This window comes from Lithobates pipiens, unplaced genomic scaffold (assembly GCF_037356315.1).
Source record: "Lithobates pipiens isolate NorthernLeopardFrog02 unplaced genomic scaffold, aLitPip1_a1.2 Scaffold_16, whole genome shotgun sequence".
Taxonomy (NCBI): domain Eukaryota; kingdom Metazoa; phylum Chordata; class Amphibia; order Anura; family Ranidae; genus Lithobates; species Lithobates pipiens.
Window position 1 is genome coordinate 148,586,601 of NW_027507748.1, and position 20,761 is coordinate 148,607,361.

Sequence of the window (20,761 nt, forward strand, 5' to 3'; positions counted from 1 at the left end):
AATCACATGGAACAGAGATTAGCGTCACTAGTTGCTAGGCAGACTGGGGAAATGCTGCTTACAACGGCATTTCTCCATTCATACGCCTTGTGAGACGATCGCAGGTATGCCTGCGGCGATCGAGTCCGCGGGACCCGCGACAGGACTCACGGGGGTCCCAACCAGGACGCAAGTGCGCCGCCGCCGGCACGCTCACGATGGCAGGGCGGCATTAAAGATTGGACATACCTGTACACCAATATGAATGCCTGTGCCATTCTGCCGACGTACAACGGCGTGCGCCGGTCGGGAACCGGTTAAGCGGTTTTTTTTTGTTTTTTTTTGACATGTCAAAAAAAAAAAAAAAATTCAATGGTTCCCTATGAGAGCTGTCTTAACAGACCCGACTTTCAGTCCATTGTTTAGAATAGAAGTCGGATCATCATGATACGACTTGTGTCGTGTGAATTGTGCTATGAGGATCTTTTAACACCAAAATTGAAAAAAAATAAAATAAATACAGCCCCTAGATGCGACCACCCACCATGTGAATAAGTATGGGGTACCTGCTTCCCCCTGTACCCCTACCCATTCAAAGCCAGGTACCCGCTCCCCGCCAAATTAGGCAGCGGAAAGGAGGAGGAAGCAAACAAGCAGACCGACCCCCCATCCCACTCTCTCAACTGCAACACAAGTAGAGCTTTCTTTTAATGGTATTTGCTTCCTACATTTTGTTTTTAAAAAAAAACAATAAACTCAATTTTAGTCATACATTTAGGCCAAAAAGCATTCAGCCACGTCTCGGGTAGCAAAAGAAATTCAATAAGCGTATATTTATTGGTTTGCTCAAAAGTTATAGCGTCTACAAACTAGGGTACATTTTCTGGAATTTACGCAGCTTTTAGTTTATGACCCCATTTTGGAAAGTAGACACACCCAAGGAATTTGCTGAGAGGCTTGTTGAGCACATTGAATATTTACATTTTTTAGTCCTAAGTGATAGAAAAATGAAAAAAAAAAAAAAAAAAACACATTTCACACACAGTTGTCATTGAAATGATATATTGCTCAAACATGCCATGGGCATATGTGAAATTAAACCCCAAAATATATTCTGCTGCTTCTCCTGAGTACAGGGATACCACATGAGTGGGACTTTTTGGCAGTCTAGCCACGTACAGGACCTTGAAATCTAATCACCGCCTTCAGGCTTTCCAAGGGCGTAAATTCTTGATTTCACTCCTCACTACCTATCGCAGTTTCGGAGGCCATTAAATGCCAAGATAGCACAAAACCCCCCAAATGACCCTATTTTGGAAAGTAGACACCCCAAGCTATTTGCTCAGAGGCACGTTGAGTATTTTGCAGATATCACTTTTTTTCACAAAGGTTTTGAAAATTGAAGAAAAAAAAAATATATATTTTTTTTTTTGCTAGAAAAGGACTTTGAACCCCCAAAAATTACATTTTTTTGAAAGCAAAGGCCCTACAGATTAAAATGGTGGGTGTTGCATTTTTTCTTTCCACACAGTATTTGAGTAGCGATTTTTCAAACGCAATTTATTTGGAAAACAACATTTTGAATTTGAATGCACTAAAAACACACTATATTGCCCAAACGTTTGGCAAAATATAAAAGATGATCTTATGCCAAATACATAGATACCAAACACGACATGCTTTAAAATTGTGCACAACCGTGCAACTGCGACCAACTACATACATTTTTAAAAGCCCTTTAAAGCCTTTACAGGTTAGCACTTTACAGAGGTGGTCTACTGCTAAAAGTTACTGCCCTCTAATCGGGCAATTGCGGCGATATCTCACATGCATGGTGCAATATACATGACACGAGACAGATGCTTGCATTCACCTTTGCGTGCAAGCATGGGGAGATGGGGGTGCTTTTTTTATTATTATTTCTTTTGCTTTTTATGTTATTTTTACACTGTTCCTTTCATTTTTTTTTTTATAATTTTTATTGTTATCACAGGGAATGTAAATATCCCCTATGATGGCAGTTGGTAGTTAGTGATAGACACTTTTATTTTTATTTTTTTTATTGGGGTCTATTAGCTTCTAGATCTCTCCTCTACCCTCAAAGCATCTGACCACACCAAGCTCTGTGCGTTAAGATGGTTTCCCAATGGCACTGTTTATACTCGGCGAAAACCAAAGTCACAAAATGCTTTTAGCTTCCAGTTTATTAGGCAATAGAGATGGATTGGAGCCATTCTGATCTTCGATCACCTCTATGGTCAACTGGCAGAACCACTGGCTGCATTCTCAGGTTCCCCCGGTGGAACAGGAGAGGCCGAGAATCATGGAAAACGGCAATGGTGGGGGGGGAATGCAGGGACAATTAGCCACTAGGATTGCTTTTACATGAAAGCTGACCACTGGCTGAAAAGAAAGATACCAAGATGATGCCTAAACCTGCAGGCATCATTCTGGTATAACCACTCAAAGTCCAGCAACATACCAGTATATTGCTTGTCCTTGTTGGGCATATATTGTAAAAAAAAAAAAAAAAGGGGAGGGATTGATCATGGGTATGCCCACCATTAGAATACCGCCCTGCATCCACCCACTTCTAATGATTGGCATAAATGCACTTTTTTTTAATCTGTGGTGGTGAAATCACCTCCTACAGTGCTAGAATGGCTGATTTACATATCATGAGGGTAAATGCTGTTGCTGTCAAGATAAATGAATCAGTGCTGCAGCTGAATGGCGTACCTGAAAATAAAATAATGGTTAACAATAAAACATAGTAAACAGTAACGTATAAAAGAATTGCTCATCTGAAAAGCAAACATGAAAAAATAAATATACTTAAAAACATTGCAGTTAAAAAATTAAAAAAAGGGAGGAGCAGAACAATGAAGAGAGAACAATAAAATGACAACTATTTTTATATACACAAACACTTATTTGTAACTAACGGGTTCAGGTCTCTCAAAATGCGATGGCATCTTTGGAGACCCTGTGTAAGCGTATCCTAAACTGTGCCGTGCTGCACCCTACGCCAATACCCCACTAGTGTGTGGTAGCATTCGAAACATTGACCGATGCAAAAACCAGGTTGGCCAGGACAGCAGGGACAATAATAGTGGGTGTCATGCCTACATTGAGGTCCACCCCTCCCATATTAAGGTGGTATTCGAGGACACAGAGGGATTTCTCCACAACACCAGTCGCCCTTGAAATTTGGACTGTCGTATCTGCGTGAAGGGAAGACAGAACAAAAACATGCCGATTATCCCTCCACTTCACTGCAAGCAAATTATTACTTCTCAAGGAGGCCAAGTCGGGATTCTACAAGCCACATGGATAAGCCCTCCGAGATTAGATCGCACGGTGCCATATGCGCCAATTCCATGATCAAACAAGTGACTAAATGTGGCATGCTCGTGTAATAATTTTGGGCGTACAAGTGGTACCCTTTTCTGAATAAGGTTGACACCAAGTCCCAAACAATCATGCCAGCGCTCCCTATGTAGTCAGGGCAGTTCTCGGGCTCGACGTGACTATCTTTTCCCTTGTAAACCATAAAGCCTGTTGCCCTGTCACAGAGCTTATGCATCTTGACCCCATATCTGGCACCCTTGCTGGGAAAACACTGTTTTGAAAGACAAGCAGCCAGAAAATTTTATCAGGGATTCGTCAGCGCAGACAACTTGATTTGGAGTAAACAAGTATGCTAACTGTTGGTTGAAATGGTTTACGAGGGGCCAAATGTTGTAGAGCCGATCATATTTAGGGTCACCCCAAGGATGACAGAGTTCACCGTCATTAAAATGCATTAACCGTAAGATCTGCTCGTATCTAGCCCTGGTCATGGATGCAGAGAACACAGGCATATGGTGAATTGGGTCAGTGGACCAACATGGACACAACTCAAGACGGGCCTGTGTGTCTTCTCGGTGGCTGCAGGACACTACTTGTGCTAGCTACCTCACCAGCTTGAACTGCACTTATGGGACTCGCCACGTCACCACGCGATACTGCAGTCCTGGATGTACGACCAGGGTGCACCAGAAGCATGAGCAGAACTTATACTGGCTCTCTGATCCATACAAGAACCCTGCGGTTCTTGTACCTCAACAACAGAAGAATGAGGTTGGGTATGTCTGACCTTAGAAGGGACCACTACTCCATCTTCGGAGCCATCTGTCACAGTGCCGCTGCTGTCTACTAGATCAGATTTTGAGCCTGAATCTGAGAGATGAGTGACTGCAGTTATGCGTGTTGTGTTTTGTAAGTGACAGTGATCGATTGATGCTGCACTTGGGTGGGCTGGGTGGAGGGGCTAAATGCAGGCGCTAGCAAGCATCTGGACTGATCCCGCTTACGCTGCATTTTTGGGAACCCTAAACTACTGGGGATGCTCGTATAGATCTGATCAGAGATATTGATCCGTTCAGACACTATACTACTAAGGGAGGTGTATGGTGCGTGCATGGGCATTAGCGCTACTGGCACTAATCTGACATTATCGGGGGCTGAAACAGACCCAAACTAATGCTAAAACCTGATGTAAAAAAAAAAAAAAAAAGAAGAAGGGGGGGGGGGGGGATTAAACCTTTATTAGGCAATATACAGCGAGTACCCTGACGCTAAGAAAAAAAACGACGACGACGAAACGTGTGCCTACGTGTACTGTGTCAGTGTAGTGTTGGTGCAACTCACATTTAGACGTCCTCTCTCTGGAATCAAAAAGAATTCCATGAGGGGAGATGACATCACTTCTTGTGCCTGTGTTTACACTTTCAGGCAGGGGAAGTATTTCATTGGTCAGAACCGATCAACAGGTCCAGGCCAGAAATCATTGGCCCGCACCCAAATACTGATCAGTTCTGCAACTAAATTTGATCGCCACATGGGCGCGCACCCGCTGCCCATGGGTGAGGGCAACGTACAGGTACGTGGTTTTGTGCACCCGTGCCATTCTGACGACTTATATCGGTGTGAGCCGGTCGGGAACTAGTTAATGATTTCTTACATGACACAATAGCAATGATTTGAAGTAAACCAAAAGCAACTGGCCTGAAATGACAACCAGATAGCAGGGGTACCACACAGTAAACTTCTAGGAAACTAGGAATTCAGGTAAATCAATCAAGAGGTCAACTGTAATAAATGGTAAACTAAAAAAAAAAAAAAAAAAAAAAAAGGTATCTAGTTATTCCATGCAGCAGACACATTACTAAAAGTTCTCTCGACATGCAAGAAAAGCTTTGGGTCATATGCATAGTCTGTTCATTTTAGGAACAAGCCTTTCAGCATAACGCATACCACTCTGATCTGCTCACCTCATCCAAGACCTGCAGCAGCTTCTTGCGAAATTCCTCACTTTCAGATGATGGTTCCTTTAACAAATGTCGAAACTTTTCGATAACCTGATAGAAGACATTTTTCCACAGGAGCTGATCCACATTGTGATGGTCACAGAACTCAATGTCAGTGAGGAGGCAGTGCTCATACATATGAAGTAGTTCTAGCCTGTAAAAACAAATTTAGGCATAATTAATAAATGGTGTACATTCGCCACTTCTTACAGTGCCTTGCGAAAGTATTTGGCCCCCTTGAACTTTTCAACCTTTTGCCACATTTCAGGCTTCAAACATAAAGATATAACATTTTAATTTTTTGTGAAGAATCACCAACAAGTGGGACACAATTGTGAAGTGGAATGAAATTTATTGGATATTTTAAACTTTTTTTAGCAAATAAAAAACTGAAAAGTGGTGCGTGCAAAATTATTCGGCCCCTTTACTTTCAGTGCAGCAAACTCACTCCAGAAGTTCAGCGAGGATCTCTGAATGATCCAATGTTGTCCTAAATGACTGATGGTGATAAATAGAATCCACCTGTGTGTAATCAAGTCTCTGTATAAATGCACCTGCTCTGTGATAGTCTCAGGGTTCTGTTAAAAGCGCAGAGAGCATCATGAAGACCAAGGAACACACCAGGCAGGTCCGTAATACTGTTGTGGAGAAGTTTAAAGCCGGATTTGGATATAAAAAGATTTCCCAAGTTTTAAACATCCCAAGGAGCACTGTGCAAGCGATCATTTTGAAATGGAAGGAGTATCAGACCACTGCAAATCTACCAAGACCTGGCCGTCCCTCTAAATTTTCAGCTCAGACAAGGAGAAGACTGATCAGAGATGCAGCCAAGAGGCCCATGATCACTCTGGATGAACTGCAGAGAACTACAGCTGAGGTGGGAGAGTCTGTCCATAGGACAACAATCAGTCGTACACTGCACAAATCTGGCCTTTATGGAAGAGTGGCAAGAAGAAAGCCATTTCTCAAAGATATCCATAAAAAGTCTCATCTAAAGTTTGCCACAAGCCACCTGGGAGACACACCAAACATGTGGAAGAAGGTGCTCTGGTCAGATGAAACCAAAATCTAACTTTTTGCCCACAATGCAAAACGATATGTTTGGCTTAAAAGCAACACAGCTCACCACCCTCAACACACCATCCCCACTGTCAAACATGGTGGTGGCAGCATCATGGTTTGGGCCTGCTTTTCTTCAGCAGGGACAGGGAAGATGGTTAAAATTGAGGGGAAGATGGATGCAGCCAAATACAGGATCATTCTGGATGAAAACCTGTTGGAGTCTGCAAAAGACCTGAAACTGGGACGGAGATTTATCTTCCAACAAGACAATGATCCCAAACATACAGCAAAATCTACAAAGGAATGGTTCACAAATAAACGTATCCAGGTGTTAGAATGGCCAAGTCAAAGTCCAGACCTGAATCCAATCGAGAATCTGTGGAAAGAGCTGAAAACTGCTGTTCACAAACTCTCTCCATCCAACCTCACTGAGCTCGAGCTGTTTTGCAAGGAAAAATGGGCAAGAATTTCAGTCTCTCGATGTGCAAAACTGATAGAGACATACCCCAAGCAACTTGCAGCTGTAATCGCAGCAAAAGGTGGCTCTACAAAGTATTAACGCAAGGGGGCCGAATAATTTTGCACGCCCCACTTTTCATTTTTTTATTAGTTAAAAAAAGTTTCAAAAAGCCAATAGATTTTGTTCCACTTCTCAATTGTGTCCCACTTGTTGGTGATCCTTCACAAGAAATAACATTTTTATATCTTTATGTTTGAAGCCTGAAATGTGGCAAAAGGTTGAAAAGTTCAAGGGAGCCGAATACTTTCGTAAGGCACTGTATATGCTTGTAAACAATCAGATGGTTTGTACGGGAATGCCATCTTATCATTTGACCTGGATTAAACTCCAAAACAAAAAAGCAGCAATAGACCAGATCACATAACAGTTTGTTAAACTAACAATTATTTTTCAAAAGGTGAACCTGTTTGTCCATCCTTTGCAGCAGCATATATTTCACTTTTGCTCCCCCCACTATTTTTTAAGAGCAAGTTCACCTTCTAAGAAAGAAAAAAAAAAAAGAGAAGGGTTTGTTTTTCCTACAGTAGCCTGCAAAAGCGGTGCTCCTGCAATAAGCCTAGGCAGCCACATTAGGGTGGCAGGATGGTGTGTGTGTGTGTGTGTGTGTGTGTGTGTGTTGGCTGGGGTTTTTTTTTTTTACATGCCCAGGGGGTGAAGTGTCGCAGGGGTCCCCCCCGTCTATGCTCCGTGTCGCCTCCCTTTAACATTCCAGCAATGTGGACCTCGGTCTGGGCCAGGACTGAGTAACAGTTCTGTCTGGACCGTGACTTAATAGCAGGGTGCGTCCCCCCAGTCTCCTGCCCGGCCACCACCATCATCCTCACAGCATAGCAGAGAGGTGCTGAAATATGTGGACAGAGAGCAGCACCTCTCTCTGTACCCTGTAGTGCGGATAACAGTGGCAGCTGGGTGGAAGACCTGTAAAAGGACACCCAGGCTGATAACTGCCCCTGCCCTGACGAAAGTAGAACTGTGCATAGGAGGCTTCCATTAAAAGTGGCACAGCAATGTAAAGGGGGGCTGAGGACACTGATGTAAAGAGGGGACTGAGATGTAAAGGGGGCTATGATATGAAGGGTAGGCTGAATACACAGGTGTACAGGGCAAACTGAGATAAAAGGGGGCGGTGATGTGTTATAGCACAAAAAAAATAAAAAAATAAAAATAAAGGGAGATTTGGACCTCTGCACGACGAACATTTTACTGACTTGACCTCCATATATTTGAATTTAAGATGGCATAATAATGCACCTTTGCCTGTGTAGACAAAAATCTCCTTGCACCGGACTTGGGTGCAATGTCAAGCTCCTGCACACTCCCCCATCACCTTTTCCATACGTCTGTACATGACTTTGGTTATAAAAATATGAAGAAAGAGTGAATAGACTAGGAGCGCACTGAGCAGCACGCTTGTAGACATTTAGGGACTACAAATCAGTCTGCCACAGTTGCAGACAGGACCTGGTTTATTCATTCACAGATGCCAGTGAATTAATTAGGTGGGTGTGCAGGCAAAGCCCTGCAAACCCACATGGATTTTAAATGCGTCAGTAGCTGGGGGGAGAGAATCCCTCACCCGTTGTCAAAAGCGAAGGGAGTCAGGACCTTGAGCAGGTTACACCCTAAATATGGGTGTAACAGGTAACATTTTCAAAAGATGAACTTAGACTTCAACTGCTGTGAATGAAGCAAAGTCCTGTGTAAGCAACGAGTCACTGGAGTCCTAGAATACACAAGCTATGGACGCAGAGCGTAAGAGCGCAGATTGGCCCACCGCTTCAACAGTGAGTGAGTCACATGCTTCTCAATATCTGTCAGCTCCTTCCCCTCCCATTGGTGGTGGCTATTGCTCAAGGAGTGCAGACTCTAGGTGCTGTTTAGACCCCATTACTTGCTTTTAACCACTTGACCACTGGGCACTTAAACCCCCTTCCTAACCGGACCAATTTTCAGCTTTCGGTGCCCTCACATTTTGAATGACAATTACTCAGTCATGCAACACTGTACCTATATAAAAAATTTTGTCCTTTTTTTCACAAAAATAGAGCTTTCTTTTGGTGGTATTTAATCACCGCTGGGTTTTTTATATTTTGCGCTATAAATCAAAAAAAAAAAAAAAAACTGAAAATTTGGTAAATAAATAAATAATAATAATAAAAAATAAATAAATTCTGTTTCTGTTAAAATTTATTGCAGAGTATTGGCACTGAGCAGCACTGTGGGCACTACACATCCAGCCCACAGCGCTGCTGCCATCTATCCGCCTCACCCCTCGCACTGTACCAATTGGTACAGAGAGGGGAGGGAGGAACCGGCGTCATGACACGACGCTGGTTTGTTTACATGTGATCGCTCTGTCATTTGGCAGAGTGAACACGTAGTAAACGGCCGCTACCAGAGGCTGTTTACCATGATCCACGATGTGCTGGGACTTCCGGACCCCGGCGGTCATGGATCTTTGTGAGAACAACCTTCTGGGAGGACGCCCCCCCAGAAAAACACAACAGCGCTGTAGCCCCTAAAAGCAGTAGAGGTTGGCAAATCCTATAATCCTTTCCCAAGTAGGAAATGGAGAGGAACACTCATAACAATAAAGGATGGAATTAAAGTGTTTGTTTATTCTGTGAGAAAAAAATAAAGGAGGTGAACACACGCATTGCACTCACCTCTATGAATGCTGAGCGGTCAGCACCAATGCAGCCAGTCCAGCAGTCTGCAGATTTGAAATCCCTGTGCTTCACCCTCCTTCTCAGTGCAGAACGTCCAGGATGGACCAAAGTGTTTCACTGTGTCGGCACAGAATAAATCTGAACCACTCTGTCCCATCCTGGAAGCACTGCACAGAGAATTGGGAGAAGAGCAGGGGCTGGCTGCATGAGCACTGACACAGCATAGCATCCACAGGCACAAGCACAGCAGGTACTGGGGAGAGTGGGAGGGTGCATGGGGATAGTTCCCCTTTTCATTTTTTCTGAAAAGATGAACACTTTAAGGAATATTGTTCTTTTCCCAAATAATAGGTAAGAACTTAAGCAAGGCGAGAACAGAAATGAAAAAGGATTGTACATCTCCCGGAAAATGTAAAGAAAGGACATTTTCTTGACATCTTTATGTTGGAGATAAGTGTCCATTGACTATCCATCTACATAAGGGGGAGGCCTACTGGTGTGAGGAAGGCTTTTTAGAAACTCTGTTGGACTGAAGCCCCATACACATCCGTTTTTCTGCTGAGTTTTTTCTTCAGGTTTACCAAAACCAAGTAGTGCAATGGCCTGCCTGATTGCATACAAATTGAAACTACTAAGGTTTGACTGAAGGAAAAAAATCTCAGCAGAAAAACTGATATAGTGTGTATGGGGCTTTACAGAAGAAAGGTTTGTCACAAACCCAGGGTAGATGGTTGCAAGTGGGAGGCACGCAAGGATATATAAAATGCACTGAATATTAATGCATGAATTGTGACTCTGGACAGTGGGGTCTGAAATCCCTCCAATACGTAAATGCCTCTGTCATTGATCTAGGAATTTGCCAAGGAGAAGTTAACCCTTGAAGGGTATGCACAAAAGCCATCTTGCCTGCATTACATCAGTTGCCCAGGCTTTAAGCCACAGGATTCTCTAAATACATACAGAAAAGTAAAGACATCCTAGAGATCTGAGAAATCAGGTTCTCCATGGCATCCACACAGATTATGATTTGTCAAGAGAAAGCACATGATGAATTTCTCTAGGCCAATTAGCAAGTTTGGGAAAGCACTAAGCTCATAGTGGCCAGCTCTAGGACCAGTCCTGCTAGCACAAAGGAAAAGTCTAAGTGCCTATCCACTGAGTCTGAGGAGGTACCCTCAATAGGGATGGTAATATCAGCATTATATGCAAGAATAGGGATTATTTTTTGTTAAAATCTGGGTTTAAAAGGGATACAAGGCTCCATGCCAAGAGGACGCTGAGCAGGATCGCTGTGCAAGGCTAGGCAGTGGGAGCTGAGCTGATCAAGCAATGCAGAGCAGCAGAGGAGTGCATCGGTAAAACAGCATTGCGAGTCCCGAGGGCTGTGAGTACTGTGGTGCTGCAATTGACTAGGGTAGGCAGAGAGTACAGAAGTACGGTAAGTATTTGGGTGCAGAGTACAGGGGCACTGTGAGCAAAAGCATGAAGAAAGGATGCCGGGGGGTCAGGTAATCTACAAGCAGGATCATTAGATGGCAAAAGGAGAGGATGCCAAGAACTAAGATAGGGGGAAGGTGAAGAGAACATGGAGGGGGAATATAATCAGCAAGCGGGAACAGATGCTGGGGGTACATAAGATGTGATCAGGGAGCGGGAGCAGAAGATGGTGGGGCCTGGGTGGTGAGAAAGCAAGAGAAAAGGGTCAGTGAGCGGGAAGAGGGAGGAGAGGATGCCGGGGCCTGGCTTTACAAATACTGTATTTAAGCATATAAGCTCCGTTCTGTGTTGAAAAGAACTGTGAAATGTAAAACTCCGGTGGGTGTAACAAGATGTCCGCTTGCCCCCTTCTCACTCATTACTGTGCAGGAGTGTGGGGTGTAGCAAGATGGTGGTGACGAAACATCACTTCCTGACGAGACAGCGGCCGCCGGGTGTGCCAAGATGGCCGCCTCTCTGGAGCTAGGTGAAGCCGCGGTCTTTCCAAAGCCACGTGATCATGGATCGTGCAGTGTGCCAATCCGAACAGGGTGACCCGTTTAGAACACGGATCAGTGGGGATCCGTTGCATCCCTACATGCTATGCAGTGTGCAACCCCCCCAAAGCTTTCTCAAATCTCTTACCTAGCCAGACTCTAGAACCTCCGTGTAGGCAGCTCTTCCTGGCCTTGCAGGAAGATTACTCTCTCGCTCAGATTCTGGAGATCATTCTCCACTGTGCTGCATGGTGAATGCACACAGGGATCTGTTAGCTCCAGGAGCCGCTGAGAGCAAAGCTGTTCCTCAGTAAATACAGAAGCCGTCTGTGTTTACAAGTGATAGCAGGGAGCAGAGAGTGAGAACCAGAGGGGTAGCAGAATGTTGTTGCGCCACGTTCTGGCTGCAAAACTGAGTGCAAGGGCCATGTGACAAGGCCTGGCAGGCCAGATTCAGCTCATGGGCCTCATGTTTGACACATATGGTGTTGAAAGAAAAGCATTAGAGGGTCAAGTCCTGAGCTAGCAAATCCCAATAAATAAGCCAGGTTGTGTGATTTTTGGGGATGTTAGAACAGGAGTGGCATTGCTGGAGCAGAGTTACTTCCCTAGCTGCCCGGGGGAACAACAACTCCAGTTAAGATGGGGATAGGCTACAGGAAAGGATAGGAAGACACCAGGGACTCAATTAACAGGACAGATAGGGAAATCTGTCACAAAGACTGGGATCACCAATCAGTATATGTACCAGGGGCGCAGGTTCAACACGTTACAGATCAGATGGGTGGGGCTGTGGAGGACCCAGCTGTCATGGTACATAATGGGAATTGAAGGGTAAAATAAATAAAATTAAAAAAAATAAAAATAAAAAAAAACACCAACACCACACACCTCTAAAAGGCAATATTCTCAGAAATACTGCCTGTAGTTCAAGTCACACCAGAGAAGCAGCAGGAGCTTGGGGAACTCAACAAGTGTGTAGGGAACTGGCATAAGAAGGAGAGGTTTGGGTTCATGGAGAACTAGGCTGATTTTATGGTCAGTTATCCGATCTATAGCAGGGAAAGACTACACCTAAATGAGGATGACAAAAAAGTTGGAGGAAACGTTTACCTAGCTGAAGGGAAGGGATCAGATGAAGCTATATTCGTCAGTGAGCGAAGGTCAGTGGGCGCTACTGGGTGTGATATTGGTAGTGTAACTAGAATACATAAACCCAAGGTGCATAGGTTGGCAGAATCCAAATTGCAGCCTCAGAACACACAAGGAGAAAACAATATTTGCCCATACAAAACTAAAAAGTCATGTTTACAAATGCTGGAAGTAGAGCACACAAGGAGGATTGTGACTTTGTGGGAATACCATAAACTTAGCTTGACCGCTCACATGACTGGCTTTTGGCTGTTCAGTGGTACTCTTTGTATCAGAGGGACAGGCAATGAAGATGCCCATCCTTCTGTCAAGAATGATTTGTAAGTGAACACGAGGAACGACATTGCTAGTGGAGCAAGGGAGGAGGTATGAATCCCTGTGGCTAGAGCTTCAAAGGGAAGAAACCAATGAGAAATGAATAGTGGGTATATGCTACATGCCACCTAACCTTAAGGCTGCATTCACACCTGAGCGTTTTCGTCTCATAAAACACCCAAGAAGGAAAATCTCATTCATTTAAATGGCCCCTGTTCACATCTGAGCATTTTGTAGCCTGAAGCAAAACACCTGAAGCTCACAAAAAGTACTGCTTTTTACATTGGTGATCTTTTGACCTGTGCAAAAATCGCGAGAAATAAAAATAAAAAATAAAAAACCCACACACAGCAAAAACTAGCGACTTTCTGCCTGAAAACTAAACACTCAGATGTGAATGCAGCCCAAGGGTGAGGAGTCATCCTGTCACAGTTAAGTATGGTGTTGAGGCAGGACAATGTTATTATACTGGGGGACTTCAATTATGAAGATATTGACTGGGCAGACAGAACTGCTCACTCATTTAGGGCTCATCATTTCTTAAATGTCTTGCAGGACAACTTCATGCGTCAATTGGTGAATGCCCTAAATAAAAATAATGCTCCGCTATATCTACTATTAACAAAAACAGATCTGATTGCAAATGTGGAAATAAGGGATAACAAAAGCGGAGTTCCACCCAAAAGCAGAACTTCTGCTTATTTCCTTATTCTTTTGTCCCCGCAGGATGGGAAAAAAAAAAAAAAAAAAAAAAAAAAAAAAAAAGACAGGGGTCCAATAGATCACAGACAGCAATGGCATACAACGCCGAACTGTCTCAAGCTAGTGGACTATTAGCATGTTTTCAAAATGGGTATTTACTCAAGAGAGAAGACAAATTCTACCACTTTACAAAACTCTGCCACATCTTGAGTATGTCTTCCAATTCTGGTCACCAGCCCTCTGGAAACATGCTGGAGACCAGAATTGGTCAACAAAGCTAAGAGCACTGCAGGACCTCAGTTATGTGGAATGACTACAATCAAACTTATTGTCCCCGGAGAACTACTTCAAAAAAGTTTAGCCAATGGCTTTTTGCTGAAGGGCCTCTTAATACCTAGCATTACATGGCCATCAACATGAAATTCTTGATCAAGAGAGAGACTAGTATGTACTATCAATCAATCTACAGCAGGATTTGCAATTAGCAGACCTCCAGCTGTTGCAAAACTACAAGTCCCATCATGCCTCTGCCTCCGAGTGTCATGCTTGTGGCTGTCAGAGTCTTGCTATGCCTCATGGGACTTGTAGTTCTGCAACAGGTCCGCTAATTGCATATCCCTGATCTACAGTAACCAGCACGTGACAAGAGGGTAAAAAGCAAGTAACTTGAGTTTTAGACCATATTATGCCCATATTTAGGGATTAACATGGTGGCAAGATGACCACCGCCCCACCCTCCTCTCCTGACAGAACACATGGATTCTTATCCCTCACAGAAGCTGACACTTTACTTTTTTGAAGGTGTGTGGTGACTCCATCGGCACAACCGTTTCATTAATTCACAGGTATATGCGACATAATTAACTCGGGTTGAAAGTAGGAAAAAAAAAAAAAAAAGCTTATCCATAAAAAGGAGAAGGCATCCATTACCTAAGGACTTTATCAAAAACTGGAACCTCACTGGAGGACACAGGGTTATACACTATTTTACCAAAAGTATTGTGACGCCTGCCTTTACACTCATCTGAACTTTAACCACTTCCCGACCGCATGCCGTCCATATACTACGGCAAGGCGGTTCCTCTTACGCAACAAAAAAAAAAAAAAAAAATCACATACTCGTACATGATTTTGCTTAGAGCCACTGGGGGCCGCCATTGCACACCGATTGGCCGAAGGAGGAGCGGATCAGCAGGCCACCCACAATCACTCACCGCAAGGACAGAAAGGTGGTCTGCTGATGTAAACAAGCAGAGGATATAAGGGTGCTCTGGTGGAGGTAGATGTAAACAAGCAGACTACCATGCTGTCAGGCATTGACACACTGATCTAGTGTTCCTGCTAATCAGGAATGCAGATCAGAGTGTTCATGCAGTGAGCCCACCCCACAACACAGTTAGAAACACACTGAGGGAACAGTTAACCCTCTGATTGCCCGTGTTGACCCCTTCCCTGCCAGTGTCAATGCATATTTTTAGCACTGATCACTGTAATAGTGTCCCCGGTTGCCATTATAATAAATAAAAATAAAAAAATAAAGGATTTTTTGTACTTACCGTAAAATCCTTTTCTCTGTAATTCACCGACCGACACAGCTCCTCTCCTTAGGAGAAACTAGGCAAAATTGTTACACAATACACAGAACTTTAATCCCGCCCCAGGGGGGTGGACCCCGTGCTATCAACCCTTGCCACTGCTCCTAGCAGCTTCAGTACGTCAACAAGCAGTATAATGTAGAAAAAAGGAAGTGTGGGTGTTGCGTCGGTCAGTGAATTACAGAGAAAAGGATTTTACGGTGAGTACAAAAAAATCCTATTTTCTCTTATATTCACCGACCGACACAGCTCCTCTCTAACTAAATGGGACGTCCCAAAGCAGTGCCAAACGAGGGGTGGGAAAAACAGCATAAAAATGTCATCCACCATGGCAAGTGGGAACTAGTGAAACTAAACCTACAAAAAAAAAAAAAAAAAAAAAAAAAAAAAAAAACCCACAGCAGTGTGTGGAAAACCACCACCATATAACAACGGGTATCCTCAACAGGAGTGATCCCCAAGACCGCAACATTGCGGAAGTAATGCAACAGTGCATAAACCAAAACCATATTGAGTTATCGAAAAAACAGGAAAAAATTCAATTGCAACTACACGGCCGCCTGCAAAACTTTGCGGCCAAAACATGCATCAGCCAATGCACTGACGTCTACCTTGTAGAACTTGGTAAAAGTATGGACAGACGACCAGGTCGCCGCCATACACACCTGAGCGACAGACGCTTGGTGTCGGAAAGGCCAAAGATGTTCCGATTGCCCTTGTAGAGTGGGCCGTGACTAGAAAGGGAAGCCCCTGCCCCTTCAAGGCGTAGGCTTGGACTACAATATGTCTGATCCACCTGGAAATGGTGGCCGACGAGACCGCCATGCCCTTCTTAGGACCAGCCACCGAAACAAACAGTGAGTCTGACTTCCGAAAGGAAGCTGTGGCAGACAAGTACACCTTCAGAGCCCTAACCACATCCAGAGGGTGAAGGGCCACCTCCTTGGGGTGCTTCGGCTTAGGACACAATGATGGCAATGCAATGTCCTCGTTGATATGAAAGGCCGAAACCACCTTCGGTAGAAAGGACACTTGCGGAAGCAACAACAGCTTATCCCTGTGGATGACCAGATAAGGCAACTTGCAGGACAAGGCCGCCAGTTCCGAAACCCTCTTGGCCGATGTGATGGCCACTAAAGACCACCTTCTGTAAAAGGGTCAGCAGAGGAATCTCCCTGATATTCTCAAACGCCGGCTTCTGAAGCGCCGACAGCACCAGGTTCAAATCCCATGGAGGATGCACCGGAGGGACTATATGTCGCACCTCCTGCGCAAAGGTACTCACTAATGAGTGAGACACCAGGGGTCTTTGGGGGGGGGGGAGACAGCCAGAGCTGAAATCTGCCCCTTGACGGTGCTCAATGCCAACCTCTGGCCTACACCTTGCTGAAGAGACAGCAGGATCCTGGATATAGAGAAGGAGTGCGGATGCCACCCTTTCTCCTCACACATGGAGATGTAGGCCTTCCAAGTACGATGGTATATCTTCCTGGAAGAAGATTTCCACGCCCTCAACATAGTTGGAATCACCGAGTCCGACAGACCCTGGTTCCTCAATACCTGGCTTACAATAGCCAGGCCGTTAAAGCCAGTGATGGTAAAGCAGGGTGAAGGATTATACCTTGAGATAGGAGGTCCTCTCTCAACAGCAGTCCCCAGGGAGCGTCTGCCACCAGGCGCACCAGGTCTGCGTACCAGGCCCGCTGTGGCCAATCTGGGGCAATCAGGAGTACTGGAATCCCCTCGGCTTCCACTCTGCGAAGCAGACGTGGCAACAGTTTCAGCGGAGGAAAGGCGTAGATCAGCTGGTACTGATCCCACGGAACCACCAGCGCGTCTGATGCATCTGCCCACAGATCTCTTGTCCTGGACACAAATCTCGGCACCTTCAGATTGAGCCGGGAGGTCAATAGATCCACAACTGGTGTGCCCCATCTCAGGCACAGCAGCCTGAATATCTCCGGATGCAATGCCCATTCTCCTGGGTCCAGCATCTTTCGACTCAGATAGTCCGCCTGACAATTTTCCACCCCTGGGATGTAAACGGCCGACGGGGCCGGAACGTGTCGCTCTGCCCACCGAAGTATGTGAGCGACCTCCCGAGCAGCGGCTGAGCTTCTTGTTCCCCCTTGGTGATTTATGTACGCCACAGCCATGGTGTTGTCTGACTGTATCCTGGTCAGATGCCCTTGAAGACACGTCGATCACGTGTGGAGGCACAGCCTGATCGCTCTCAGTTTGATTGGCAACTTGGATTCTTCCATTGACCAGAGGCCCTGAGCCAACTGAATCCCCATCACTCCACCCCAGCCGGACAGGCTGGCGTCCGTAGTGACCACCGTCCATTTCAGAGGAAGGAATGATTTTCCGGACTGAATCACCGGGGACCCTCAACCACCAGATCACGGAGTGCCCGACTGGATGGTTCCCCTGGATCTGCCGATCCAGGGACAACCGAGATTTGTCCCATTTTAACAAGATCTCCTTCTGCAGGACTCTGGTGTGGAACTGGGCATAAGGTACTGCCTCAAAAGGAAGCTACCATGAGCCCCAGCATGCAAAAGTGGGAGCGATGACCACTTGCGGTTCATCAGTAGTTTGACCGCAGATCTGAGAGTCAGCAATTTGTCTGAGGGGAGAAAAACCCCTCACTTCCCTGGAGTCCAATAGTAACCCCAGGTACTCCAGACGCTGAGTCAGTACCACCACCGACTTGCAGGGACATCCTCCTCCAATTCTGAGGCGGAAGAAGCTCTCAGGAGGAGATTGTCTAGGTAACCCATGGTCGTGATCCCGCGTTCTCAACAACGCCAACACTGGAGCCAGTACTTTGGTAAAGACTCTGGGGGCTGATGCCAGGCCAAAAGGAAGAGCCACAAACTGGTAGTGGGCTTCCCCGACTGCCAAACGCAGAAACTTTTGATGCCGAAGGCATATTGGGTATGTGCACCGATTCTATTCTGAACCTCTGCACTTTTACAAAGTGATTGAGGGCATTTAGGTACAATATTGGATGTACCCCTTCCTTCTTGGGAACCACAAACAGATTTGAGTAGAACCCCTGTAAGCATTCCGATTTCGGAACCGGTACAATCACCCCCTTATTCAGCAAGTCCCTCACCGCCACTAACAGGGCCTCCCGGTGAACCGGGGATGCTGGAGGGAAAGAATCCGTTTGGCAGCCAAGAGAGAAACTATCTTGTAACCTGTGGAAATCAGATCGCAGACCCATTGGTCTGATAACCGGGAGGTCCAACGGGCTGCAAACTCCCAAAGACGACCCCCCACTGAGACATGGGTGGGGGCAAACCTTTATGTGGTAACACTTTTGTTCGCAGGCTTGTTAGGCTTGCAATTCCAGGGACGCTTCTGACCGTCCGTGGGCATCCTGTCGGGCTGGTGTCGTTTTGCCGAAGCACCGTGCAGATGAAAAAGCTACTTGTGAGCGGAAAAGGAGGGCCCTTGCCTGTGGCGTGGCTCCTTAGCCTTCCTGGCCTGTGGGGAGTAGTATACTCTTATCACCCATGGCATTTTTAATAATGTCATCCAAGGAGGCTCCAAAGAGCCATTCGCCAAGGAAGGGAAGATCCGTCAGGGCTTTCTTGGATGCCTGGTCAGCAGACCAGCATTTCAGTAAAATGAGGCGCCTCAGCACCACGGCTGACACCGAGGACGGGGATAGCAGAGGGAGAGTATCCAGGGCCGCATCACAAACGTACTTAAGGCCATGCACAAGTTGGTCTGCTAGTTCCACGCAGACGGGGAGGATTTCTGCTCTCCCAATTCACGGTTTTGCCCACTCAGTCAGTGTTTGCGACACAAGTGCGGATGCCAGTACAGGTCACACAGCTGACCCCACAACCGTAAACAAGGAACGAGCCACTGCGTCGGCCTTCCTGTCCGTGGGATCCTTGAATGCAGGAGTCCCCTCAACAGGGATCGTGGTAACTTTAACCTAGATACTGGGGGGTCCACGACCAGAGGGGCAGACCACTATTTGAGAAGGCTTTCCTCAAAGGGGTAACGCACCGCCAAATTTTTGGGGACCGAAAAGGTCCGTTGCGGGGCGACCCCATTCCCTGTAGATGAATTTGTCAAAATAAGTCAAATACAGGAACACCTTAGGTGAACGTGCTGGCTTGCGGGACCCAAAAGGGACCGGTACATCAGCAAAGGAATCCGCTGCCTCCTGAATCTTCAGGGTATCACGCACAGCTGTGATAAGTGCTCCAACAAGCGCCTTGTCGCGCCCGGACCCGGACAGGGAATCATCCTCAATATCCGAACGGTCCTGGTCAGCCATGACTGATAGGTCAGAGCAGGGGTCTCCAGCTGCAGCAGGGCCCGAATCTGCATCAGAGCTCTGCCCAGAGGACGGGGGGTCAGGGGCCTCTTAAGTGCACCTTTCCTGCCACGTGCTGCTTCTATCTTAGCAACATAGGAGTCAAGGACCGCTGTCAGGGTGTCCATGCACACCGTGCTAACTGCAGGTGACCCGGTTGCTATAGCCTGGATTTCGGGGGAAGAAACGCCAGTTTCTGAAGCCATGCTGACCCTAGCCTGTCACCTGCAAGGGGACTTAGGACAGTGAAGGTCCCGCCCTCCTGCGTGGGGGGAGGGGGTGGGCGGGTACCTAGTGCTAGACTCCCCACCCTGGGGCGTTCTGTGATAGCCACAGCAGTGCCTGTAGTCCCTAGGACAGTGATGGTGAACCTTGGCACTCCAGATGTTTTCGAACTACATTTCCCATGATGCTCGTGCACTCTGCAGTGTAGCTGAGCATCATGGGAAATGTAGTTCCAAAACACCTGGGGTGCCAAGGTTCACCATCACTGCCCTAGGAGGTTCCCAGTTGCAGAGAGGAGAAAACTGTCAGCAGCAGGAGCTTCCACCAGCGGTGCAACGATCTGCAGAGCAGCTTCAGCGTTCAGGAAAGAGCCATCCAGTGTCCTGCGCACACACAGTGAATACAGGAAGAAGCAAGAGAAGCACATGTAATGCTGCCACAAGAGGCCAGCGGTGGAAAAAAAGCTCAGGCTTTAAGAAAATGGCCGCCAATGTAATCAATAGGAATCCTAAAGAAAATGGCTGCTGAAACTGACCAGTGGAATTGATGGCTTTCCCAAATCCAAGATGGCCACCGGAACAGCGCCATGTGGTGACAGAGCAAAAAAATAAAGACTTGCTGCCTGCTAACTGTCAGAACAACCTCCATAAACATGTTTTGGGACCCCCAGACCTGGACCAGGACTAACGCCAGCCGCACAGACCCCCACAGGTGAGAAACAGCGACACAAACACATGCACACACGCACACAGCCACCCCCCCTCAGAGGGGGGGGGGGGAGGGGTGATAGGGACTTATGAGAGAAGATAGGGAGGTGAGGTGGCCCCCAAATCGACCCCCCAGGGAATGCCCATCTGCTCACTCCACCGAAGCAGG

At 46.2% G+C, this 20,761-nt stretch overlaps 1 protein-coding gene across 1 annotated transcript in view; it reads right to left on the reverse strand.

Annotated features, from left to right (window-relative positions):
- SMG6 (SMG6 nonsense mediated mRNA decay factor) overlaps positions 1 to 20,761 on the reverse strand; it is a 479,367-nt gene that overhangs the window by 447,237 nt on the left and 11,369 nt on the right. Inside the window, exon 3 of the mRNA XM_077480585.1 lies at positions 5,295 to 5,484. Within this exon, the coding sequence (XP_077336711.1) occupies positions 5,295 to 5,484 (190 nt within the window). The remainder of the gene's footprint in view (positions 1 to 5,294; positions 5,485 to 20,761) is intronic.